This window comes from Saccopteryx bilineata, chromosome 3 (genome assembly GCF_036850765.1).
Source record: "Saccopteryx bilineata isolate mSacBil1 chromosome 3, mSacBil1_pri_phased_curated, whole genome shotgun sequence".
NCBI classification, from domain to species: Eukaryota; Metazoa; Chordata; class Mammalia; order Chiroptera; family Emballonuridae; genus Saccopteryx; species Saccopteryx bilineata.
The window spans coordinates 131,048,096-131,072,977 of record NC_089492.1 but is presented as its reverse complement, the minus strand read 5'-3'; the positions used below and the strand labels follow the sequence as shown (position 1 = coordinate 131,072,977).

The 24,882-nt window shown below is 51.5% G+C and overlaps 3 protein-coding genes across 4 annotated transcripts; 2 read left to right on the top strand and 1 right to left on the bottom strand.

Moving 5' to 3' along the window:
* The first annotated feature begins 6 nt into the window (after positions 1 to 6).
* On the top strand, positions 7 to 7,280 carry DQX1 (DEAQ-box RNA dependent ATPase 1). 2 transcript variants are annotated; one of them, XM_066267473.1, is made up of 12 exons: positions 7 to 368; positions 704 to 959; positions 1,207 to 1,400; positions 1,792 to 2,176; positions 2,507 to 2,740; positions 2,845 to 2,929; positions 3,032 to 3,190; positions 3,271 to 3,462; positions 5,608 to 5,727; positions 5,903 to 6,093; positions 6,408 to 6,598; positions 6,815 to 7,280. In XM_066267473.1, exons 2-12 carry the CDS (start codon positions 723 to 725, stop codon positions 6,969 to 6,971), a joined length of 2,145 nt encoding a protein of 714 aa, XP_066123570.1. In that variant the 5' UTR covers positions 7 to 368; positions 704 to 722; the 3' UTR covers positions 6,972 to 7,280. The 2 variants fall into 2 exon arrangements, with proteins under 2 accessions (XP_066123570.1, XP_066123569.1); XM_066267472.1 differs by having other exon boundaries at positions 2,830 to 2,929.
* A 983-nt stretch (positions 7,281 to 8,263) lies between these two features.
* Positions 8,264 to 10,651, bottom strand: TLX2 (T cell leukemia homeobox 2). The gene is made up of 3 exons (XM_066264788.1): positions 9,966 to 10,651; positions 9,273 to 9,510; positions 8,264 to 9,118 (listed from the first exon to the last, which is right to left on the bottom strand). The coding sequence occupies exons 1-3, from the start codon at positions 10,363 to 10,365 to the stop codon at positions 8,902 to 8,904; spliced, it is 855 nt and encodes a 284-aa protein (XP_066120885.1). The 5' UTR covers positions 10,366 to 10,651; the 3' UTR covers positions 8,264 to 8,901.
* A 6,511-nt stretch (positions 10,652 to 17,162) lies between these two features.
* PCGF1 (polycomb group ring finger 1) lies at positions 17,163 to 19,452 on the top strand. Its single transcript, XM_066264786.1, has 9 exons — positions 17,163 to 17,288; positions 17,736 to 17,841; positions 18,000 to 18,152; positions 18,316 to 18,387; positions 18,511 to 18,616; positions 18,783 to 18,816; positions 18,916 to 19,002; positions 19,134 to 19,214; positions 19,306 to 19,452. The coding sequence occupies exons 1-9, from the start codon at positions 17,196 to 17,198 to the stop codon at positions 19,351 to 19,353; spliced, it is 780 nt and encodes a 259-aa protein (XP_066120883.1). The 5' UTR covers positions 17,163 to 17,195; the 3' UTR covers positions 19,354 to 19,452.
* The last annotated feature ends 5,430 nt before the right edge of the window (positions 19,453 to 24,882 follow it).

Here is a 24,882-nt window from a genome sequence, read left to right as displayed (position 1 = left end):
ACCTTGTGTCAGAGATGAGTGATATGAACTGTAACTGAACTGAAAACCCAATAACTGGACATAACTGGGGTGTTCAGCCCAGGTTTATGAAGAAAGCTGCAAAACTACAAGTCCCAGGATGCATGTTGTCTGTAGAGTTCATACATGCTCAGTGTGGTAGCTGGAGTCTGTTTTCCATAGGCTCCTAACTGGGTTAAATAAGGTGGAGCAAATGGCTCCACCCCAAAAGCAGTCTAGAATTGTATTTGAGCCAAGCCCCAGGGTGGAGCCGGAACTTACCTTTGTACTTCATGCCGGTCAAGGTTGGTGGTAACTGGCTGCTGGTTCTGGAACTGGCTGCCATCCTGACACGTCTCAGCTGCAAGCAGGTTTGAATTTAGGATCCTTGTGGCCCTACTCCCTGGCTCGTGTCCCTCTCTTATTCTTTATCCTTTTCCCTTGGAGTTCTTCTCATACAGTCTCACATAATTCCTGCTGCCCCTGAGACCCCTGTGTTAGTCAAAGGATTTTTACTACCTGACTGTAGGGTAGTAATCCAGTTTTGATAGTCTCTCAGAGATTCAAGTCTCCACTGTTTCCTGGCAGACAAGAAGTGTGGGGAAGGATGGACCCCAGTACAGTATCAGATGAGGGTACAGGTTAGGGGTCAGGGCTGAGGTGGGAGGATGGTATGAGGCCTTAATGACTGCCCTGCCTTCTGTAGGTCCTGTCAGTGAGCCACCATGGCCTCTCAGCATCTTGGGCCTGCAGAAGAGCCTGGCCTGAACCCTGGGGAGTCTGAACTGGCTGTGAACCCTTTTGATGGGCTCCCCTTCTCTTCCCGCTACTACGAACTGCTTGAGCAGCGCAGAGCTTTGCCCATCTGGGCTTCTCGCTTTATCTTCTTGGAGCAATTGGAGAGTAGCCCCAATGGAGTGGTGCTGGTGTCTGGAGAGCCTGGCTCTGGCAAGAGCACCCAGGTTGGGGGGTGGGGATTCTGGGAGTGGACCAATGGAGGGGCTAGGGAACTGGCTCTTCCCTCAGCTAGGGGGATTGGGCTCCCAGTGGTTATAGGGCAGGTAGGCAAAGGGAGTCGAGTTAGACTGGCCCCATGGTGGTGAAGGACCAGGGTTCTCCCCCCAGATAAGGAGAAATTAAATTGGCCATAGCCCTTCTAACACTTCTGACTGAAATCTTGTGTTTTGCTGACTGGTTCCCCTATCCCAGATCCCTCAGTGGTGTGCAGAGTTTGCGCTGGCCAGGGGCTTCCAGAGGAGCCGGGTAACTGTCACTCAGCCCCACCCTCTGGCAGCCCTGAGCCTGGCCCTGCAGGTTGCTGATGAGATGGACCTGACCCTGGGTCATGAAGTTGGATACAGCATCCCACAGGAGGACTGCACTGGGCCCCACACCCTGCTCAGGTGAGGCCCCTGCAGGTCTGATTCAAATCGAATTCACTCAACAGAAACATACACAGTCCTCTGACATCTCACCATACCCTCTCAGCCCAGCTCACCCTTGAAATCATTCATTATTCAATGCTAAATTAAGCTCTTTAGCCCCAGCCTGGACCTCAAACATTCCTCCTCACAAAAGTCTCACTTTCCCAGCTGGAGTACAACTTCTGAACAAAGTGTCATCAGTCAATGAGATTGTGGGTCCCTGTGAAGGGTCCATAGGCCCAGGAATTCAGTCACGGTCTTTTTCTGACTTTAACTATTAAAATCTAGAACCCCTGGGAGAAGCTCTCCTGGGTTTCTGGAGCTAGTCAGTGTCCACCCTGACTCCTCTGCCCACTGTCAATGTCAACAGGTTTTGCTGGGACAGGCTGCTTCTTCAGGAGGTGGCCTCGACCCGGGGCACTGGAGCCTGGGATGTGCTGGTGCTGGATGAGGTTCAGGAACGGTCAGTGGCTTCAGATTTGCTACAGGGATTGCTGCGAGGTGCCAGGCTGGGAAACCTTCCAGGTGACCCCAGAGTGGTCGTGGTTGCTGACCTAGCCCTTGAACCCAAGCTCCAAGCCTTCTGGGGCAATCCTCCTATTGTGCATATTCCCAGAGGACCTGGCAAGTGTCCCACTCCCATCTACAGGGACATTGTCCCTACTGATCGAGTGGAAGCTGCCTGCCAAGCTGTGCTTGAATTGTGTCGGAAGGATGTTCCAGGAGACGTGCTAGTATACCTGCCCAGTGAGGAGGTGAAAAAAACAGCCACCTTCCTGTCCTGGGGGGAGTGGGAGCACTGCTTGTTGGGAGCGCTGCTTGTTAGGAGCACTGGAATTGTATTCACTCTCTATTGGGGTCTTAAGGAAAAAGTCAAGGATTTCAGGGCAAAGAGGTCTATCTTTTTTTATTCTGTCTAGTGCAGAGATCTGTAGTTCAGTGAATTCCTGAAATTATAACACCCCCAACTTTTATGAGTATGTGAATTTTTTCAGAGTGAAGGATCATAGCTTTCATCAGTTTTCAAAGAGGTCTATAACCCAAAAAAGGTGAGAACTGCCCTAACACCCCAACCCTCTCCTCAGGAAATTTCCCTGTGCTGTGAATCCTTGTCCAGGGAGGTAGGCACCTTGGCTACCCAAGGGCCTGCACCACGAGTGCTGCCCCTTCACCCCGGCCATGGTCAAGCTGTTCAGGCTGTGTACGAGGACATAGACTCAAGTTCCCGAAAGGTTGTGGTCACTCACTGGCTAGCTGACTTCTCCTTCTCCCTCCCTTCCGTTCGACATGTCATTGACTCAGGACTGGAGCTTCGAAGTGTGAGTGACAGAGATGATGGGGTGTGGGAGCTAAAGATATAAACAGCCCACTCTGATCTATCTTGGCCTTGGTTGGGGGGCGGTGACAGGTGTACAATCCTCAGATCCGAGCCGAATCCCAAGTGTTGAGGCCAATCAGCAAGTGTCAGGCAGAGGCAAGACAACTGCGGGCAAGAGGGGCCCCTCCAGGTAAGAGCCTTTGCCCTCACTGAGATCAACCATGAAAGAGACACTAACACAAGCCCTGAGAAATCTACAGTGGTCTTCTTTCCCAGGTCTTTCTCCCCTCAGGGTCCTGCCTTTGCCTGTACCCTAAGTCCTTCCAAGAATTAGAAGCTCCCCTGTTGCCCCAACCCAGGGTGTGTGAGGAGAATCTGAGCCCCCTGGTATTACTGCTAAAGAGGAGACAGATTGCAGAGCCAGGAGAGTGTCACTTCCTGGACCGACCTGGTGAGCACCCCTGCTGCCTACGTCCTGCTGTCTGATCACCCATCTGAGACTCTGCCCTACAAGCCCTGTTTCCTCACCAGCTCCAGAAGCACTGATGCAAGCCCTGGAAGATTTAGACTATCTGGCAGCCCTGGATGATAATGGGGACCTGTCAGACCTGGGTGTCATCCTGTCAGAGTTCCCCCTGCCCCCTGAGTTGGCCAAAGCCTTGCTGGCCTCCTGCGAGTTTGACTGTGTGGATGAGATGCTCACCCTCGCTGCCATGCTCACTGGTATAACTCACCTCTCTCCCTGGTTCTTTGGGACCTTCCCCTAGGTGTTTGCTGCTCCAAAGGCTAGCCCTTTCCCCTGTGCTCTGTTCCCACCTCTGTTCCCAGTTCCTGCAGAACCAAGTGTAATCAGTTTTCCCTCTCCTGCCTCTTTTGCTTTTTCCTTCTTCTGGTTCTTCCTCTCAACATGCTTAAATCTCTCCTGTTAGTACTAAAACTATACCCCTTTTACTCAATTCTATACTCCCCTTCAGCTAGACAGTATAATCTCTACCCTATTCCATCTGGTGTATTCCTCACCCACCGCATTCCAGCTTTAGGCCCACCACAACACTGAGACAGCCTTCAGCTCTCCAGTGACCTCCCAAGAACCTAATCCATTGAACACTTGAGCCCTTATTCAGGAGCTTCCTTTAACACCAGGATGCAATCACTCCCACCTTGAAACTGCCCTGGCTATGCTTCTGTGATGGCTCCTCATGGTTTTTATTCTACCTCGCTGGCCATTCCTTTAACCTCTTACTTGGGCTGTTCATCTGCTTGTCCACTGTAAGTTGGATCTCAAGGTTTTCTATTCTTGCCCCTTTTGTCTTCTCACTCCCTGAACTCTCTAAGCAAGTTCATCCATACCCATGGTCTGAAGGGCCACCTTCACACTTAAAATCTCTAAATACTGTATTGCCCTGTCAGTACCGTTCTTCTGAATCTTAGACTTACAGATCTGACACCTGATGGACATTTCTACCAGAAAAGTCCACAGTACTTCAGCCTAGAACTAAATTTGAGCAGTTTCTTTTTTTTTTTTTTTTTTTTTTTTGATAGAGACAGAGTGAGAGAGACAAGAGAGGGACAGATAGGGACAGACAGACAGAAGGGAGAGAGAAAAGAAGCATCAATTCTTTGTTGTGGCAGCTTAGTTGTTCATTAATTGCTTTCTCATATGTGCCTTGAGCAGAGGGCTACAGCAGAACGAGTGATCCCTTGCTCAAGCCAGCAATCTTGGGCCTCAAATCAGCAGCCTTTGACCTCAAGCCAGTGACCATAGCAGGCATCCCCAAACTATGGCCCGCGGGCCACATGTGGTCCCCTGAGGCTACTTATCCAGCCCCCCTCCGCACTTCCGGAAGGGGCACCTCTTTCATTGGTGGTCAGTAAGAGGAGCACTGTATGTGGCAGCCCTCCAATGGTCTGAGGGACAGTGAACTGGCCCCCTGTGTAAAAAGTTTGGGGACCCCTGCCATAGGGTCATCATGTCTATGATCCTAAGCTCAAGCCATAGACCCTGAGCTCAAGCAGGTGAGCCCGCGCTCAAGCCGGCGACCTCTGGATTTCAAACCTGGGTCCTCCGCATCCCAGTCCAATGCTCTGTTCACTGTGCCACCACCTGTACAGGCTGAGCAGTTTCTTAAACAACCTCACCGTAACCACCACAAAATCATACCATCATCTCTGCAGTTCCTTTACCATCATTCTAGACTAATCTGTCTCTGGGTTCTTTCATTTTTATCTCTTAAAGTTTGTTTTTAATTCATCTACTCTTCTCCACACTCACTGCCAGTGCCAGTCAGGTCCCATCACTGTACAGCTGGATTCCTTCAGAACCTCCTAATTAGCCATGTGACCTTCAAACACATAAATTCTCTTGCCTAAAAACTTTTCTTCAATAGCTATTCTTTACTTTTCAGACAGAATATGAACTTATTTGCCCAGCACATCTAGCCTCCCATGACCTGGCCCATACCTACCGGCCCAGCTTTCTCTCCTGTAACTATGCCATGCTTACCATTCCATCCACCCATACTAGATACTTGGCAGTTCTCCAAACATGTCATGCTACTGATGTGTTCCCACAGTCCAAACCCCTCTCTCTACCAGTTCTCCAGTGAGCTAATTCCTACTCAAACTTCAAATGCTGGCCCATGTACCAATTGTGCTCATCAAGTTTGCATACTTGTTAGTCTATCCAACCAGACTCCTTGAGGACAGATACTGTCTTTCATTTATCTTTAATGTCTAATAAAGTACCTAATACCTAGAAGTTATCAATGTCTGTTGAATTAAGTTCCCAAAGTGACATTTCTACCTTTTCACCACTCCACTTGTACTGCTATTATTCCCCAAAACAACCTTCCTCTCTTCTGCCTCCAGCTGCCCCTGGATTTACCTGCCCTCCACTCTGTGCAGAAGAGGCTGCCTTGCGTCGGGCCTTGGAACATGCAGATGGTGATCACAGTTCTTTGATCCAGGTGTATGAAGCCTTTATACAGAGTGAGTGGCCCACTCTGCATCCTCTTATACAGTTGCGGATTTTCCAAAGGGGAAATGGTGTGCAACCAGCTGATAAGAGTTCTATGCCCAGGAAGAAGAGGCCCTTTGGCCAAGGGCTGGGTTCTTGCAGGGATATCAAGAACTTTAGTTGTAGCTGGTCCCTTTCTTCTCCTAGGTGGAGCAGACAAGGCTTGGTGCCAGGCTCGGGGTCTAAACTGGGCAGCACTGTGCCAAGCCCAGAAACTTAGAGGAGAACTCCTAGAACTTATGCTACGAATTGAACTTCCCTTGTCCCAACCAGCCTTTGGCTCTGAGAAGAATCGCAGAGACCTTCAGAAAGCACTGGTGTCTGGATACTTCCTGAAGGTTAGGGGGGGTCACAGAGTTGGGGTCATAAAAGGAGCAGAAGGCAGAAAGACCAAAGATTGGTATCCCACCTCTGAAATTGGGGTCTAGATGGCCATTCAAAGGATTCTTTAGAACCAGGAAAACTTTTGACGCTGTGGGGTACAAGAAGCTATGGAAATGCCATATGATACTGTAGGATCTATAACATATAGAGGTAATCCTTTACTTTTAAAACTCTCACCACCCTTACTAGTTCTTTCTCAGCCCCCTTTACTTTTTTCTACTGTCTGCCTCTTTAACTTATTTCTTAAATATCTTTTCCTTTCAACAAGGTGGCCCAAGACACAGATGGGACTGGAAATTACCTGCTCCTAACCCATAAGCATGTGGCCCAGCTCTCCCCGTACTGCTGCTACCGAAGCCGCCGGGCTCCAGCCAGGCCCCCACCCTGGGTGCTCTACCACAGTTTCTCCATTTCCAAAGACAACTGCCTTTCCATTGTTTCTGAGATTCAGCCACAGATGTGAGTTCCCTAAAACTCCTCCTACACTGCCCATTCTTCTTGGGGCCAAAATTATGGCTTGGGAGTTAGAGAGGCTTAAGAAGATGAGACAATCATAGTGGTCTGCAGTAACATCATTTGAGAAGACAGGGTTTGTGGAAGGGATAGTGAGAAGTATAAAAATCTGCTTTGTAAGAAAATATACAGAAATTGTCTAATTATGACTCTCTCTGTCAGGCTGGTGGAGTTGGCCCCTCCATACTTCCTGAGTAACCTGCCACCCAGTGAAAGCAGAGATTTCCTGAACAAGCTGAGGGAAGAAATGGCAGATTCTTCAACAGAGAGTGAATCCTCTTCCACCCAAGAGTTTGGAGATCCCTGTGTCCTGCAGTGATCCGCCTAAGGAATGGAGCAGAACTCATCTCATTGCATTTAATCGTCCCTCAGTCTAGCACCAAGGCAGCCAGCTGGATTTAGAAGTCAAAAGTTTAGGGTCCAATATAAATCTTGGAACCTGAGTCTCAAAAAATGGTGGGCTGGGGGTGAAGGGAATTGAGTAAACCACAATCTCCATAGAGTAGGACCCTTTCCTTAGCTGCCTTCTATTTATTGGAGAGGGACTAACGTGCCCTTGTATCTATCACCATTTTAAGCCAAACCTACCCTTGTGCTCCCTTTTGAGCCATAAAAGTTTTTTTTTCTATGGTACCAAATTTGAGTTTGTTTCTTCAGCAGCATATGCATACAACATTCATGAGTTAGAGATGACTCAGTATCAAAGACGCAAGGCCAATGCCTCCAGCGATACCCTTTGCTGGGTTCCCAGCAACTCTGGTTAAGACTGTGCTATGGCTGACTTAGCTGTCACTAATGTAGAACATGAGTAGTTTGACTACAGTTGGCTACTAAATATCACATTATTCCTACCTTTAATGAAGGAAGAATAGGGCTGCTATAGGAATCAGAGAAATATCTTCCTTTTCATCCTCATACAGCTTAAATCCTGATCCTTCTTAAACCTCAAAGCTATTGCAATCATCCACAAGTTCTCAATTTTCCATTAAAAAAGCTTCCTAGCAGCCCCTGGCCCACCCACAAGCTAGTCTTTCTAACAACATCAGGAACATGATGGTTTCCTTTCTTTCTAGCTAGGTACTCCTTCCTCTTTTCTTCTCTTGGAATAACTTTAATATCCTTCATCATTTTGCACATTGCAATGTTTGTAGAATTTGGTGGGGAAAAGATTTAACCCTAGAACTCTGTTTAGAGGCTCCCCCTTTGGAGATTCTGTTCTCATCATTCCATCCATCTCTACCACTATGTGGATGTCAACTAACTTCCCCCAAAGGCACTTTGCCAGAATTTATTCTCTCGGTGTAGCATTTAGTTTTGCCTGCAGAGTTCATCTTGCTCCTATCTTCCCAATTTCTCCTATATTACCCACAAGGTCATTGATTTCCTGATCTACACTTCCAACCTTGGAATTACCTTTGATTCTTAGGTCTGTCGCCCAATTATTTGCTAAGTTCTGCTCACCCTAACTCCACTGGGCCTATTAATTTTGTCCAGTGCTTCCTCCTCTCTCCTCAATGTCCCAGCAGAATTAGTGTTCCCTGATTTAAACCTCAAAGAGAAGTATCCATCTCCCCTGCCGCCCAGGCACATTGTGATACTCAAGTGGAAGGATGTAGTCAGCAGTTCGAACACATGGAAAACGAGGCTCACAGCAAAGGAATCCTTAGCAATTATTTTACAGAAGGATGAGATGCCCGATGTGGATAAATAACTGGCTTCTGTCACGGACTCGTTCTCCAGCACCCCTTCCATTACTCCGCGGTCATTGGCGTCTTCCTTCCATCACACCTTTGGTACTGACCCAGCAAGTGCGGGCTGCCCCCATTGCAGCACCACGTTTTACCTACTCTGGTGCCGCAGAACCGCAGTTCCGACCCACCCGCCGAAGACTCCGGAGTCCCTTAGGAAAACCGTTCCCATTGGCCAGCCCGCCCCTTCCCCGCACCTCATTGGCTACCGTGCTGCAGGTCCCGCCCTCTCAACACCTCGGGTTCCAGCAGCCGCGAAACAACCGAAATGGAAAACCGCGGGAAAGGCCGCGTCTCAGCGTGCCGGGCAAGCAATGCCACGGTGGCCTGAGAGCCCGCGGTGGCCAAGGCGCCTCGACGAAAGCCTCAGGGCCGGTTCCTCCTCACGCGTCGCGCTGCTGCGGGACCACGACGAGAGGGGCCGCAGTCCCCACAGCCCGGGGCCCCGCGCTCCACGCAGCGCCTCGGTCCAGAAAAGCGCTCGGCCGGCCAGGCAGTAGCTCACACCACAGAAGCGAGACCGGACACGGAAGCCACCTTGTTATCCTCAGCCCAGGGCTGCAGGTTCTGCAGCGCGAAGAGTGATGAGTTGTGCAGGCAGAGCGGGTCTGGGGGCAGCGGTGGCCGCAGCGGCCGCGGTAGCGCGTCCTGCTGCAGGTGCAGGAGCAGTCGGCCCGCGCGGTGCCGCTCCGCCTCACGCTCCTCCGCCGTCTGGCGCCTGGACCGCAGAGATGCGGAGTCAGTGAGGCAGGCCCTGGCCCACCCCGTGCCGCACCGCCACTTGGCTCTGCGCGCGGTCCCTCTCCGCCCCGCGCCTCGCCTCTCCTCGCCACCTGGCCCTGCCTGCGGTCTCCTCCCGCCCCGCGCCTCACCGCCACTTGGTGCGCCGGTTCTGGAACCACGTCTTGACCTGAGCATCAGTCATGCGCAGGGCCTTGGCCAGCGCCGCCCTCTCGGCGGAGGCCAGGTACTTCTGGCGCAGAAAGCGCCGCTCCAGCTCTAGCACCTGCGAACGGGAGAAGGACGTGCGCGGCTTCTTGCGCTTCGGGGGGGTCCGGTTTTGGTAAGGGTGACCGATGCGGCGCGTCCCGGAGAAAGGGGAGAGCGCGGCTGCAGGAAGGAAGGAAGGAAGAGCAGGGCAGGGTTTGCTGGGTAGCCCGCGGTGTCCCTGAGAAGAGAGCGCGGCTACCCAGGCCGCAGAGCGCCTGCGCCCGACCCTTACCGTTGCCCCCAGTTTGGCCCCGCATCAGTAGAGGCTTCTAGACAAGAAAGGGCCACGGAAGAAACGGCCCTCCCCCATGGGGAAGGGAGAATCGTCCCCCCGAGTTCACCCTGCCCTCCCCGCGGTGTGGACAGTGGGCTGCAGAGAAGGGCGCGGGCCTCGATGGTAGCTCCCTCCCCGTCGCCTCTCAGCAGCGGAACCAAGGATACAAGTTGGAAGGGAGTCACCTGAAATGACCTGGGGGAGGACTACGAAAGGGAACCTGGATTTGGATCCGAAGGATCAAAGATGCGGAAACCCGGTCAATGTGGGACAAGACGCAGGAGGGGTTAAGAAACCTCACCCGTGAGCCGGTCCTTGGCAAAGCGGCGGCCGCCGTCCATCCAAGGGAAAGTGAGTCCAGATAGGCCCCCAGCGCCGCCCAAGCCCGAGGGGCCCGGCACCGCAGGCGCGCCTCCCACGGGCGGCGGCACTGGCAGCGGGCGGTGCGCGGGGACGCGGATCACGCCGCCCGGACCCATGCCGGAGCTGCCGGGGAGTGGGCCCAGCGAGCCGGAGGGGCCGTAACTACAGGCTCCGGGGTATCCACCTGAGAACGCCGCACTCTCCACATGGCCCTGGCTGGCGCGACCGGGGCCTAGGCTGCTCCCGGGGGTCTCCGGACAGCTCAGGATCTGATCAATGCCGAAGCTGATAGGTTCGTGGTGCGGGAGGTTGTGCGAGGCTAGCACCGCGGGCTCCATGGGTCCAGGTCAGGGAGGACCACAAGAGGTTCGGCGGTTGTGGAGGACACCCCAGGCAGCTCTGGAAGCCCAGCCGCGGACCGCGCAGGGCGGCGGCCTCAGGGGCCGGCGGAACTAGCCGCGGAGGGCCGCGGGGGCCCCCAGGACAGCTTCATCCCAGTGCGCGGGGAGTAGCCGCGCCCATGCCGGCCTCTGCGCGGCGTCGGTGCAAGAACTCGCATCCCGGGGGAGGGCGACCGGCCAGGGTCCCAGGAGCGCCCTCCAGTCTCTGAAGCGCAGATGGGCTCTACGCTGCCGGGGCCTCTGCCCGGGTCCGGGGTGGAGAGGGTTGGCAAGCTCTGGCTGGGGCAGTGACTGACAGGTCTGCCTCGGGTGGGCCGTGGGGGCTGAGGGTAAGCCAGGGGCGGGGCCCGGCCCGTTAAAGGGGAAGAGACGCCTGTTTGCACCCAGCGAGAAGACCGGCGGGCAGGGATGGTAGGGGTGGGGTGAGGGGGTGGCGAGGGCGTCAGGAACCAGGCTCGGCCCGGGAGGGGCCAGATCATGGGCGGCTGCGCGCTGAGTCAGCAGCCGAGATGCGCACCGCTATTCCGTCGTCGCGGTCCTCCGCCTTTGGGCTTCCTTGCAGGTGCCTCTTCCCTTCCCACCCACCCCCCTTTTCGCCTCCCGATGGGTCCTGCCTGCGAACTCCTGGATTCGTTGTATCCCCCGCCTAAGTGCTTTCGAAGACCAAATCTCGTTGTGGCTTCCTGGATGCGATGGGAAGCGACTGGGGAACGGCGCCGGCGACTTGAAGGCCTGGGAAGAGGACAAGTGTGGGTAGCGATGGCAGAGCGCGTTTGGTGGGCTAGGGCGAGGAACGGAACAACCAGTCTGGGCCAGTGTCCTGGTGCACCTGCTGGCCTCTGCCGTAAGACCTCCTAGCTCCTTTTGGGAGGGCCAGTAATCGGTGCCCTGTGTTTCTCAGAATTCCGATTTTCTCAAATCCGTGTAAAGCAGATCCATGGCTCAACTCAGGCTGGTGTGAGCTTGGGGCTGCCGTTCTGCCCCCGACCGAGGACCACCAATGAGGGACTCAGCCCTTCCACTCTGCGCCTTGGAAATCTGTTCTCACATACTCTCCCCATCCTCCAAAAGCAGGAGGACGAAATCGCCATAAGAGACACGTGGGACCTCACTGAAGCCTTCAGAGGATCCCCGCCGCCTCATTTCCCACAGACGATTCACCCTACCCAAAAGCAGGAAACTGCCTGGAGCGAGTCAGAGAAGGGAGGTGGGGAAAGACCAAAGTGGCGTGGTGACCTTATGACCTCTGGCCGAGGACCCTGGAGCTAGGAGTGTGTGAACTCTGCGTCCTTCCCCAGGATGGGACCCCTGACCGAGCGGGCCCCTTCTTAGACCCGCCCCTGCCGCCGCCCGGCCCGGTGCAGGCCGCCATAATCAGGTTAGCTGGGTCAGAATTACATTACCTTCCCTGGCCCGCCCCGGCCCCGGGGGGGCCCTGGCGCCTCCAAGCCGGTGAAACTGGGCTCAGTGAGGGGGATGTTCCTACCATCCCGTGGCGGGTTGGCACCGACGAGCAGCTTGGCCGGCCTCCACACGTGCATGGTGGCCAAAGGGCCCCACCCCACTGTGCCAACCCTAGCCCCTTGACCCCACCCCACTCCATGCTAAGTTCCAGGTTGCTCATTACCCCATGGGAGTCAACATGTTTTCTAAGTCTAGTAGATAGGTCTTCCTGGGAGCAGGAATCTTCCTGTTGATTCTCCAAGATCCTCTGAAAAAGGCCCTGCCCCTTCTTTTTCCCCAGCAGATGGGCTGGCAGCCTGGTGCCGGGGGCAGGGTATGGGGTCTTCTCTCTCTAGGGAATGGAGGAATAATATTTGGGCATCTGGGCAGGAAGATAAAGAAGGGGAAAAGGGAGTGGGCTCTCTCCCCACCCAAAGCCACCAGCCTTTTCGTGTTCTGGAAGCCTCAGTCTGAAAGCTGGGGAAAGGAGGCAGTAGGCATTAATATATGACATCCTTCCCCAACCTTGTCCACACTCATCATTTAATTTCTCCAGCCCTTTCCCCACCCTGACAACAGCCCCCTCTGAAAGGGGGCTGGGAGACTTCTGCACATTTGGCTGGTATGTTTTTTATCTTGATGGAGAAGACAGACATTATCACCTCCCCTAACCCTTCACAGAAGCCCAAGCACCCTTTCTCAGTAATAGGGATGGAGCTACTAGGGAGGTATGAAACCCGCTATTCAGGCAAAACCTTCAGAAATAGTATGGCTGGAGCCCCTAAGTGTGAATAGAGATACTAGGGAGACAGCAAAGGAAATAAAGCCTCCAAAGGGGGCTGGCCTGCAGGTTAGGAGTTTGTCAGTCTCTTTCCCCACTCTAGGGGTGGCCCTCTGAGGAGAAGGCAGGCACTAGTATGCCTCCAAACAAGCTGAATAAATCCTGGAATGAATCAATGAAGAAGGAAAAAGGCAGCATGGTATAGACCTGTATACTTGCTTACTGTACCTCCTGCCTTTGGAGTGGCACTGCCACCCCAAGATTGCCCAACTGATCCTTTGAGGACTGTGGCCTCAAACCAGTGGTACATATAGTTTTAAAAAAAATTCCAGCCTGACCTGTGGTGGCGCAGTGGATGGAGCGTCGACCTGGAAATGCTGAGGTCACTGGTTCGAAGCCCTGGGCTTGCCTGGTCAGGGCACATGTGGGAGTTGATGCTTCCAGCCCCTCCCCCCTTCTCTCTCTCTCTCTCTCTCTCTCTCTCTCTCTTCCTCTCCTCTCTAAAATGAATAAATAAATAAAAAATTAAAAAAAAAATTCCAGTGCTCCAGGGCTTTTAGTTCTGTCAGCCACAGTTCTAGGAATTTCTCTGCCTGTCTTCACCTTGCTGATTCCCTAATTCTCTGGAAAGGATGGTTCCTGCTAGTTTATATTGAAGATGGAGGCTCTGGGGTCAGCACCTCCTCCCCATACACAGTGCTTTGGATTCATCTCAACATCACCTACATGTTTGTAGCCCTCCAACTCTTCAAGTTTTCAGCTTCATAAGAAGAGGCCACATTCCCAGTCTGTGTTTTGTCCTTTCTTTCCTTCCTGCTGTTGGTATCATGTCCTTCCCTTGAGATGGTCCCTATTCCTGTATCATCATTTCTCTCATTAACTTAGTCCACCCTACCCACAACTGTCTTAGGTTGCTATTATCTAGACAAAGTCTTTGCCAACCTTTTATGAAAAAAATTGTTTTCTTTTCCCTTTAAGTGCCTATAACCACTGCCTCCATTTCCTCATTAATTCTTTTACTCCACTGCAAGCTGACTTCACTACACAGACCCTTTCTCAAACAGCTTCATTGTGCAGTGGCCATTATCTAGGAGTCTGACATGTTTTACACCAACTATTTTTGAAATGTCCCTTCTTTTGGCTTCCACATATTGTTTTATTTTACATCTTTGGACTTTCATAGTGACTGCTTATGTTTTTTCTTCCAATATAGACTGTGAGTATTCTTCAGAGCTCATACTTCAGCTTTCTCTTTCTACATCTGCTCGGGTTTCATCCATTTCAATAGTTCCATCTATTACATTCACCCAGAAAACCTCCATCCCTGGTCTGGCACTTGTGCTCCAGCCCCACTATTCTAGTCAACTCCACCTGCCTTTGCTGCAGCCACCTTAAATCCAACAGGCTGGAAGACAGGCTCCCCTCCCAAAATTCTTACTCATTGTTTCCTATTATGCTTTCCTTTGAAATATTTCATATACAGACCTCCCTTTTCATTTTCACCCAGAAAATTTTGATTGAACACCTACTCTGTACCTGGCACTGGGGAGATATAGCTGTATAAACACAACAGAAAAAAAAGTCCCTGCCACTGAGAAGGTTACATTTTAGTGGGGGAGACAGGTGTAAAACAAGAAAAATACACAATATATTAAATAATAAATGCTAAAAAGAAAATAAAGCAAGGGAGGGGGAGAAGCAGTGAAAGTATGGGGAGCTGTGATTTATCTAGATTCATCACCAAAGGCCTTGTGGAGCAAAGACCTAAAGGAAAAAAGGAGTCATTTGAACATCTGAGCATTTCAAGTTGGGGACACAGTGGGAGCACATCCAGGTATATCTATAGAACACTGAGGGGTCCAGTGTGGCTAGAGAGATTGAGTAACTGCAAGAGACTGTGCAACATCCTGAAGACCATTGTAAGGACTTTGCCTTCTGATTAAAAAGGGAAGCTATTGGAAGATTATAAACAAAAGATAAAACACCCACTTTTAAATTTTTATTTTTAACAACTTTTTAAAGGTAAAGCTGACATACAATAAACTGTACATACTTAAAATGTACAATTTGATAGTTTTGATATATGTAGACACCCATGAAACCATCAACACAGTCAAGATAATAAACATTAACTCAAAAAACTTTTATTGTAGTCTTTTTTATTCATGTTTTACCATAATTACTCTTAGCTGCTGGGATGAGAATAAGCTAAAGAGGGACAACGGTGGAAGCAAAAAAAAGCAAGCAAAACACTAGAGGACAGGTGATGGCATCTTGGACCAGGGAGGTAAGCAGTGGCTATAGTGAGAACTGGTTGATTAAAAAATCACTTCTCACCTGACCAGGCGGTGGCACAGTGGATAGAGCGTCAGACTGGGATGCTGAGGACCCAGGTTCGAGACCCTGAGGTTGCCAGCTTGAGTGCAGGCTCATCCGGTTTAAGCAAAAGCTCACCAGCTTGGACCCAAGGTCGCTGGCTCGAGCAAGGGGTTACTCGGTCTGCTGTAGCCCCATGGTCAAGGCACATATAAGAAAGCAATCAATGAACAACTAAGGTGTTGCAATGCGCAAGGAAAAACTAATAACCGATGCTTCTCATCTCTCCGTTCCTGTCTATCTGTCCCTGTCTCTGACTCTCTCTGTCTCTGTAAATAAATAAATAAATAAATAAATAAATAAATAAATAAATAAAATAAAAAAATCACTTTTCCTGCCCTGGCTAAGTAGTTCAGTTGGTTAGAGCTCTATCCCGACATACTAAGGTTGCACTTCCATCCCTAGTCAGGGCACATACAAGAATCAATCAATGGCCTGACCAAGTGGTAGTGCAGTGGATAGAGAATTGGACTGGGATGCAGAGGACCTAGGTTCAAACCCCCGAGGTCACCAGCTTGAGCACAGCCTCATCCAGCTTGAGTGCAGGGTTGTTGGCTTGAGCTTGTGATCATAGACATGACCCCATGGTTGCTGGCTTGAGCCCAAAGGTTGCTGGCTTGAAGCCCAAGGTTGCTGGCTTGAGCCCAAGGTCCCTGGCTTGAGCAAGGGGTCACTCAATCGCTCTGCAGTAGCCCCAGGTTCAAAGCACATATGAGAAAGCAACCAATGAACAACTAGGTGCTTCAACGAAGAACTGATGCTTCTCATCTCTCTCCTTTCCTGTTCTGTTCTGTCTCTATCTGTCCCTCTCTTTGTCTCTTTCTCTGTCTTTGTCTCTCTCTCTCTCTCTCTCTCTCTCTCTCTCTCTCACACACACACACACACACACACACAAAATCAACCAATGAATGCATGAATAAGTGGAACAACAAATTGATGTTTCTGTGTCTGTCTCTCTTCCTCTCTCTCTAAAAATCAATAGGATAACCCCTTCTTCAAATTAGTCAACTAGCTCTCTCTGGCCTATTGGCTCGAAGTCCCAATTCCATAAGGCCCTGCTTCTTCTACCTTTTTCACTATACTCAAATGCATACCTTGGCCTCCTTCCTGTCCCTCTCTGGCCATTCCCCTCCACTCAGCCTTTCTTTTCTATTTCTACCACACTTCTTAACCCAGCCCCAAGTCTAAATTGTGCCCACACAAAGTCGCATTTCCTTCAGAAAGCCTTTCAGGGTCTCCATTGAGATCTCTCCCTTCTTGAATCTCCAAGTGCACTTGGCATTAATACTTCACAGTAAACTTATCCTTGTTTGTTTAATCCTGCTGTATCTAGGGACAGCAGTGTACAAGTTTTCGGACCCCCTGCGTCTTCTCCAAATACGAGTCTGAGCTTATGGTACTGCAGGGGCTCGCTGACTCTGCGTGTCCGTATGCGGTAGTGTCCTAGTCGTCCTCCCCTCCTCCTTCGGCATCTGCTCTGCATTAGTCTGTCCCAGGCCTCCGCAGGCGCCGATGATTAAATCATCATCATTAACGAGGGCTTGCCCCCCTATCCCCGGCGGCAGGGGAAGGATGGGTGTGTGTGTGTGTGTGTGTGTGTGTGTGTGATCACAACTCAGTCTCCCGGTCTCTAGGGGTCCCTCCTCCCCGCCACCCTCCCCGAGACTCTGCAAAGCCCCGAAAAACTCCGGCTCTGGAGCTGGGAGAAGGTCCGCCATCGGGATGAAGCTCCGTAATGTCAAGGTGTCAGCCGATGAGAGCGACATTACGAAGAGAGGGCTCTGGAGGGGCTTAAGCCCAGTCGTTGTCATTGGAGCTGAACGACCCTGAGCGGTGGTGGACGGAGATCGCCGGGCCTTTTGGGGTAGGAGAGGGAAATCTTTTCCAGGCTCTAAAAGTTAGTCCCGAGGTCTGGTAGGGTCTATTATGATGATTACTACAGAAGGGCAATGAGACAGGACCCCCCCCTCCCCACAATCCCCCTCCCTTCTTATGGATTGCGGAGGGGGAGGGACCACTAGGGCTCAGGTGAGCACACGGGGAGACAGGACATGGGCGGGGCCTTAGAGGGTCAGCAAATCCAAAAAGACCTATGCCCATGTTGCTGGGCGACAAGTCCCGCCCCACAGGCGGCACCGGAAGTGACAGGCCGGGATCAGCCTTTAAGATGGCGTCTCCTCAGGGGGGCCAGATTGCAATCGCGATGAGGCTTCGGAACCAGCTCCAATCAGTGTACAAGATGGACCCGCTACGGAACGAGGTGCAGGGGCGGCAGGGTTACTGCTGTGGTCGGCTAGCGGTGCAAACTGGGGCCGACTAGAGGACAGGCCGTGGCTGGCCGGGTGCCCAGTGCGCCTGCGCAGAAACGGGTCCAATGCGCCTGCGCGATTGCGGTGGAGTTGCCAAACTCCAAGCTTGGACGCCTGCGTATTGTGCCGCGCACGTCGTGTAGTCTCCCTGGGGAAGGGAAGGTCTGGCAAATTCACGTGAAGGGATCCCCGCTGTGCGCGGAGCCTTCTGCTGGACAGAAGGGTAGTGTCAGACCCCGGGAGCTTATCCTCTGCTGACCGCTCAAGGTGCGGGGGCTTGGCCGTGGGGGCTGATGAAGAGGCGACTCCCAAGCTGGGAAGGCACACGGGTTGGGGTTGGGGTTGGGTTTGGGGTTAGGGTTGGGGAGGGTGATCTGTGACAGAGGGTGTGCCCGCAGGAGGAGGTACGAGTAAAGATCAAAGACTTGAATGAGCACATCGTCTGCTGCCTATGCGCTGGCTACTTTGTGGATGCCACCACCATCACAGAGTGTCTTCATACTTGTGAGTTCCCTGCTCCCCTGGCTGGTTCTTCCAGGCCCTAGTTGCCACCAAGCTGGCTGTCAGCCTCTGCACTGCCTGCCTCAGCCACCCAGGCACCCCATCCAGCACATGAACCTGTTTCCCAGAGGGCCTGAGAGTCAGCTTTTCTTTTCCTCCAGTCTGCAAGAGTTGTATTGTGAAGTACCTCCAAACCAGCAAGTACTGCCCCATGTGCAATATCAAGATCCACGAGACACAGCCACTGCTCAACCTCAAACTAGACCGGGTCATGCAGGACATCGTGTACAAGCTAGTGCCTGGCTTGCAAGATAGTGAGTGACCAACTTGACTGAGGGGCTTCTGGAGGACTGATGTTGGGTAGCAGCTTGAGGTGACAAGGGTTTTGTTGGGAATCATATAGGTAAAGTGTTTGACAGCCAAAAGGACAGAATGAGGGAGTTAATAGTTTACTGTCCAAACTCTACTCCCTTCTAGGTGAAGAGAAACGGATTCGAGAATTCTACCAGTCACGAGGCTTGGACCGAGTCACCCAGCCCGGCGGGGAAGGTATGTCTCTTGGCAACAGGAGGGTAAAGTAAAACCCCCAGAGCATTCCTCTTACCCAGTGTTTCTCTCTGGGGGAAAAGGAGCATGGGACTTATGCTATTCTCCTCACTATGTCATTCTCAGAGCCAGCCCTGAGCAATCTCGGCCTCCCCTTCAGTAGCTTCGATCACTCTAAAGCCCACTATTATCGCTATGATGAGCAGCTGAGCCTATGCCTGGAGCGGCTGAGGTGAGGGGCAGGTCATGGGCTGTCCAAAGTGTCAGTCAATGGCCCAGAGCCAGGGAGAAGGTGCATAGTAAGGGAGTGTCTGTTCCCTTGAAGAGAGTATATCATGGCTCTGGATGGGGATGTGGGAAGCTAGGGCTCCCTAATCTGTGTCTTTTTTTCCCCCCAGTTCTGGCAAAGACAAGAATAAAAGCATCCTGCAGGTGAGAGGGGCTGAGGGAGGGTCTCTCTGAGGAGACTCAATCTCCCCAGGGCCCTTATCTCACACACTTTGTCTTCTTCCTTCTCCTCCACACCCCCAGAACAAATATGTCCGATGTTCTGTTAGAGCTGAGGTTCGTCATCTCCGGAGGGTCCTATGTCATCGCTTAATGCTAAATCCCCAGCATGTGAGTATTCCCACAGTAGGTTTTTTGGGGAGGAGAAGGGGCTACAAAGGGAAGGTGAGAGTTTAGAGTAAAGCAGGTTAGTTCTTGACAGTGCAGGAGAGTTCCTAAAACTGTCCCCACTCCCCTGCTAGGTACAGCTGCTTTTTGACAATGAAGTTCTCCCTGATCACATGACCATGAAGCAGATATGGCTCTCCCACTGGTTCGGCAAGGTGAGTCACATCTAAGGCAGGGGTGGGCTGAGAGGGCCTTTTGGGTAAAAATGCTCCCACTGACTACTTCTTCCCCCTGTTCTTCCCTTAGCCATCCCCTTTGCTTTTACAATACAGTGTGAAAGAGAAGAGGAGGTAGGGGTCAAGCCCCAACCCATCCCTCTCCCCTTCCCTCCCCAGATATTTATGTGAAATTAATTGTGGTTTTATTTTTTGAAATAAAAGCTTTTAAAAAGCACCTCTCTTCTTCCTTCTTGTCCTACCACATTCTTATGCTTTGTCCTGTGTCCTGCTTCCCTCAGAAATCCTCTTGAGTGTCATCAACAAGGATGTCCCTCAGTGAATGACCAAAGGAGAGGGGTAGAGGACCCTACACATGTAAAACTCAGAAGGTGAGCTAAGTGAAGCTACGCCACACACACCAGCTCTTTTTGGTGAAGGGAAATTTTTCTCTCTCACAGTCCTTGAACATTGCAACGTGCTGCAGGCCTGAGTGGAGGTGTCCTAATTCAAGAGTGGTGAGAGTAACGTTTGGGTTGTACAGTGGCCAGTGCCACTGAAGAAGAATGATATTTTAAAAAGAAAAATCCAAAGATTTGCACTATGGGAGGAGTCTAAAACAATTGGGGCACGGGGTACACAAGAATAGTCAGATTTGGAGATGTGGCTATCTCTACAAGATTTAGCAGGCCTTCGGGTACCTGGGTTAGGTGAGCCACATTGTAGAGAGGGAAGTTGAGGAGGAGAGGGAGCTGGTGCCCAGGAGAGCATAGGGAACTCCAAGGAACAAAAGGGAAGCAACAAGACTAGCACTCCACTGAGTAATTTAGCAAACATTCCTTGTCTCTGTCAGTCTGGCCATGAGCACTGGGCTCTGGAAATAAACCCAGCGAGTGTCCCTTCTAACTGGGGTAGCCAGAAACTTTCCCACTGGGACAGGAACGGAGAGGCTGGAGGCCTAATTAAGGAAGCGAACGGTCTGAGACAAGCAGGATGGAGCAGGAAGCATAAATGTTGCCAGAACTCAAGTTTCAAACCTAAATCACCTACTATCTAAGGTCTGACTCAGTGAATTCAAGGGAGTCCTTGTCCATAACTGATGAGGACTGAAGACACCAAGCTTCAGAGGACTTTGGAGAGGGATGTAGTGAAGGCAGCTCCTCTTTATGCTGGGTAGGCAACAGGAACCAGGATGGGGTGTGGGCAGCTGTGTTAGGCTTGCTCACTGGTTTCCCAGCTGCAAGCACTTTGCCTGATTGGTGCGTAAGCGCATGGCTGTGCCACATGTGTCCGGCCTATGTAAGGTTATGGGTGCTTGTGCTCAGGGAGGATTGTGGATTGTGGATTGCTTGCCTGCCACTGTGAGGGGCCATTTTGCTGTTTCATTTGCCTGAGAAGCAGTTTTTCCCTGCTTGTGTGCTCCTCCACCGTTGTGAGACTTAAAACAGGAATGGCACAATGCTTTCTGGCTCTGCAGTTTCTCTACCATCTGCCTGAATCCAATGAGGACCTACCTGGCCTCAGCCACCGGCATAATATGGGGACACCAAAGAGCCACTGTCCTGGATACAAGATGATCCCCAAGATTCCTAAAACTTCCCATGTTTTAGGCCTCATGCCTCTGAATGCCCACCCTACCCTCCATACTCGGCTGTCCTTGAAGATCTATGTGTCACCTCCTTCAGGAAACCTCCCTTAGCCAGAATCAGGGCTTCTTCCACAGCCTTTGGGTCTGTCTCTACATAGCATATTTCTTAATTTTCTGGATTAATTCTGTCTATGCCAGGGTTCCCCATTCTGTCCTGGAATTTGAGCTCTGTGGACTTGGGCCTACGAGAGCACTGCACTCAGGCTGTTTTCACGGCAGTTTGTGTGTGAAAGGGCGTTTGACTCAGGAGGAAGAGGTGCAGGCTGGCTAAAGGAGAGTAAGACACCCCTGAGGACTTTTCCTGGCCCAAGCAGCTGCAGGAATTGAGAAGTAGTCTGATTGGGGCTTGGCTTGGGGCAAGAATGCCCAGCTAAAAGATAAAGATACCTTAAAATTTTTTATTTTAAATAAAAGATAAGGATGCCTGATTCCCCAGGCCTGAAGACCAAGCCTGGAGATGAGGCCTTTGAGTACTCATGGCTAGTGGTCAAGGAGCAGCCAAAGAAACTCAGGCCTGCATCTGGGATGGAGCAGCAACGCCGCCTCACCCCCAGCTCAAAGAAGCCTTATTTTTGTCTGGCAGCAGCTGTGGTGCATTTCCCCAGGTTGCTGATGCAGGCCAGCTGTGGGCTCCAAGTGTCTCACCCTTATCTATGGGCTCATTACCCCACTGCCTGGCCAGCTCCACGCACACCCCATCTCCTGGGGTCACTGTTCTCATTCTGCACCAGGACTGAGTCAAGCCCAAGGTTCTCTTGGGCTCCGGGACACAGCACGTGTGCATCAGCCCTCTCACCACCCTCTGCAGGGCCCACCACCCTGCCCGCAGTGCCTCTCCTCCCAGTTCTCACTTAGCCACTTCTGCTTGGGGGGTGGGGTCACTGAGATTTGACCCTGCTCTTGTCACAGAGGGGAGCTTGTCATTCTTAGCCTGGCAAGTCTCTCCCAGTACTGGGGGAAGGATGGTGAGTGAGGAGCCAGGGACAAGAGACTCCCCTGGGACAGTGTGTCTCAGAGTGTATGTAAGTTTGTGAGGGAGGCGGGAGGTGCTGCGTATTCTGCTGCAGCAGGTCTGGCAGCTGTTAGGCTACTACATGGAGCTCTTTGTGAATCAGTGTAAAGGGCCTGAAAGAACTCGCAAACCCAAGGCCCTAGAAGTAACGGAACTAAAATTTCAGTATCTAAACCAGTTCACTCTGCAGTAAAACTTTTCTGAAAGAAAATCCCAGAAGTGTGTGTGAGGTGGATGTCCCACCCCACGCTCCTCTGCACGGAGTTTCATTCCTAAACCCCCTCTCAAGCTGGCTAAAGTGGGGGGTGGGGGCAAGCACATCTCTGAGACTGTCCTCTGAACTTCCCCAGGGGGGTTATTCTGAGGATTCCCCCCAAACCTCCCCCACACACACACAAAGAATTCAGAGGAATGCCTGAGGCAGAAATCCAAAGACTAAAAGTGGTATTATTGAGCAGCTCTCCATGCCAAGAAGAGGGGTCGATCTGGGGCAGGCCTAGGTAGTAGAATTAGCCAGATGAGAGTCTGAGGAGGGCAGGGTGGGTAACAGGTGTGGTGTCTGGGAATGAGAGATAAGATCCAGGTGATGAGGAAAAGGAATAAGATTGGAGGTAAGGTAGAGAGGGATAAGAAAATGGAAATCTGAAAGGGGGTGGTGAGGGGATATGTGAGAAAGCATTGTTAAGAGGGAATTGAGGCACCTTTCCAAGGGAATGAAAATCAGAATGTGGAGATCTTTACAAGGGGAGGAAGCAGACGATCCCAAGGGTCTGAAAAGAACAATGAAGGGAATCTGAGGGAGACTTGGAGGATTGCTTGAGAATACAGGGAGAGGAAAACCATCAGAGCGGGTGGGTTGGGCAGTATGAAAGATTATGTCTGTGGATTGTTCTGGGAAGAACCACGGTAGGTAGAGTTGGACCATGGTGGAGGGGAAGAAGAGGTGTACATCAAGGAGCACTGGCCTGTTGGGCTCCCAAACTGGAGTGGGGGAAGCCTATGAGACAACTGAGCGCCCCCAAACCCAGAATCCAGGTTCAATCTCTTAATCTTTCTTATTAACCACTCACCCTCCTTTTACCCCCTCGGAGAATCCGGTTTCCCAGCTCGGGTTCCTGAGGCTCCTCTGGGGAAAGTCCCCTCCCATGGCCCCAGAACTATCTGGACAAGTCTCACTGGCCTCTGGGAAGACCTTAGTTGGGCTCTGCTGTCAGCAGCCTCCTCCCATTACTAGTCTCTCCTCCCTCAAACTCACATCTGGGGATCTCCTAACCCCATTACCTGAGCCTGATTGCTGGGCAGAGAAGGCCGGCAGGAGAAATGGAAGGGAAAGAAGGCAAAGGTCCTTCAGAAGAGCCACACACACCTCACAGACACACACTAGTAATTCAGAGTAAAATATGACAAAAGCTACATAGAGCATATGTGAGTGAAACTTGTATCTGGTGACAGGTCTGGGACATGAGCTAGCCAGTTCCTGCAACCTCCTGGGACCCTCTTTAATTTCAGATTAAGTGAAACCACCAGGATGGTTCAGAAGGCTAAGGCCTCCTGCTAGGAGGATTTCTGCTGGCCCTCTTCTGCCCCCCCCCCCATTAATAACCAATTAAGAAGGTCCTGAGGCATCTCAGCTTTCTGCTGTGGCCCAGCTGTACTCTCTGACCCACTAGGCTATGTTGCTCAGGCTGCCATAAGGGCATTATATGTCTTTGTGTATATTGGGATGGGGTGGTCATTCGAGAGAGCCTTTACCAAAAAGACCCTGTATTTCTCCAACTTTGTTGAGTGGGCCAGGTCAGTGCCTCAGTATGAGGTTCCCTAACCCCAATGATCATAATGTCTCCCTGTCTTTGTCAAGGAATCTTTGACGTAGGTGCCTCAGATTTCTCAAGCTCCGAGTTGGGCACCCCAAGTGCAGACTTCACGAGCCACAGGGAATAGACAGGTTGATACAGATGATCCCTGCACAAATGATGGGAGGTACAGAGGTTTACAGAGACGATGACAGAATGGACAGTCTAGGAGGGATCGGCCCAGTTCTTCATGGCACTGTTCAAAAAAATTAGAAGAAACCTACAACAGCAAATTTCTTCAGAGTGTGAGGTCCTCAGGAGTAGCAAGGCTTCTCTGTCTGGTCTGTGAATCCACTAGATATTTGGGGTGTGATATGTGAACAAAAGCATTGCTTTGGCCTCCACTGATGGAGCAGCTCTGTCCCAGAACTGCCTCATTCCTACAAAAGAAGGCTATGGCAGTGCTCATCCTGGTGTAAGCAGGAACTAGATTAGCTGCAGGAGAGAAGAGAGAATGACCCATAGGATGCAGATAAAATAAGAATGAATATCCCAGGCTTTAGAGTTTCTCCTTGGTGTGGGAAGGGCTTCTGCCCTAGAATCTGGTTGGATGTATGAAGTCTGCCCTTCAAGTCACTCTTCTCTATTTAAAAAAAAAAAAAGAAAAAGATTTTATTCATGATTTTAGAGTGAGAAAAAGAAAGGCAGGGAAGAGAAGCAGGGCTTCCTTATATGTCCTGACCCGGCAAGCCTGGGATTTCAAACCCCCACGACCTCAGCGCTCCAGGTCTAGGCTTTATCCACTGCACCACCACAGGTCAGGCGCAAGTCACTCTTCTCGGTATTGACCAGTGGCCCTTCCCACCACTGCTCCTGCTGGGTGTTTTCTGGGCCTCTCCAGGCTGGAAGACCCCTGCTGAGACTACAGGAGCTTCAGAAGGAGACAAAAACATCCACCCATAGACTGATATGAAATTGAAGGCCCTCTCTGTAGGCCAGTCTTCACTGGCAGACACCTCCTGGGCAGTAGTGCTAGCTCTGGGTTTGCTGTGTTTTCTCTCCTGATGGCCAGGTCTCCGGTGCTTCTTCATGTGTTTCTGACTTCCTCCGAGCCTCTGAGCGGTGTTTGGACAGACTCGGGTCCACTCACCTGTGCGTGCTTGAGCATCGCATCCCCACCATTCCCCGCTGCAGTCGCTCTGCCAGACCAGGTCC

Coding starts and splice junctions, on each gene's coding strand:
- TLX2 (XM_066264788.1), bottom strand. CDS start 10,365: ATGGAGCCCGCGGTGCTAGCCTCGCACAACCTCCCGCACCACGAACCT. Junction 9,511..9,965: donor TGCCAAGGACCGGCTCACGG/GTGAGGTTTCTT, acceptor TCCTTCCTGCAG/CCGCGCTCTCCCCTTTCTCC. Junction 9,119..9,272: donor AACCGGCGCACCAAGTGGCG/GTGAGGCGCGGG, acceptor TCTGCGGTCCAG/GCGCCAGACGGCGGAGGAGC.
- DQX1 (XM_066267472.1), top strand. CDS start 723: ATGGCCTCTCAGCATCTTGGGCCTGCAGAAGAGCCTGGCCTGAACCCT. Junction 3,191..3,270: donor TCACTTCCTGGACCGACCTG/GTGAGCACCCCT, acceptor TTTCCTCACCAG/CTCCAGAAGCACTGATGCAA. Junction 5,728..5,902: donor GTATGAAGCCTTTATACAGA/GTGAGTGGCCCA, acceptor TTCTTCTCCTAG/GTGGAGCAGACAAGGCTTGG.
- PCGF1 (XM_066264786.1), top strand. CDS start 17,196: ATGGCGTCTCCTCAGGGGGGCCAGATTGCAATCGCGATGAGGCTTCGG. Junction 17,289..17,735: donor TGGACCCGCTACGGAACGAG/GTGCAGGGGCGG, acceptor GTGTGCCCGCAG/GAGGAGGTACGAGTAAAGAT. Junction 19,215..19,305: donor TCTCCCACTGGTTCGGCAAG/GTGAGTCACATC, acceptor TTCTTCCCTTAG/CCATCCCCTTTGCTTTTACA.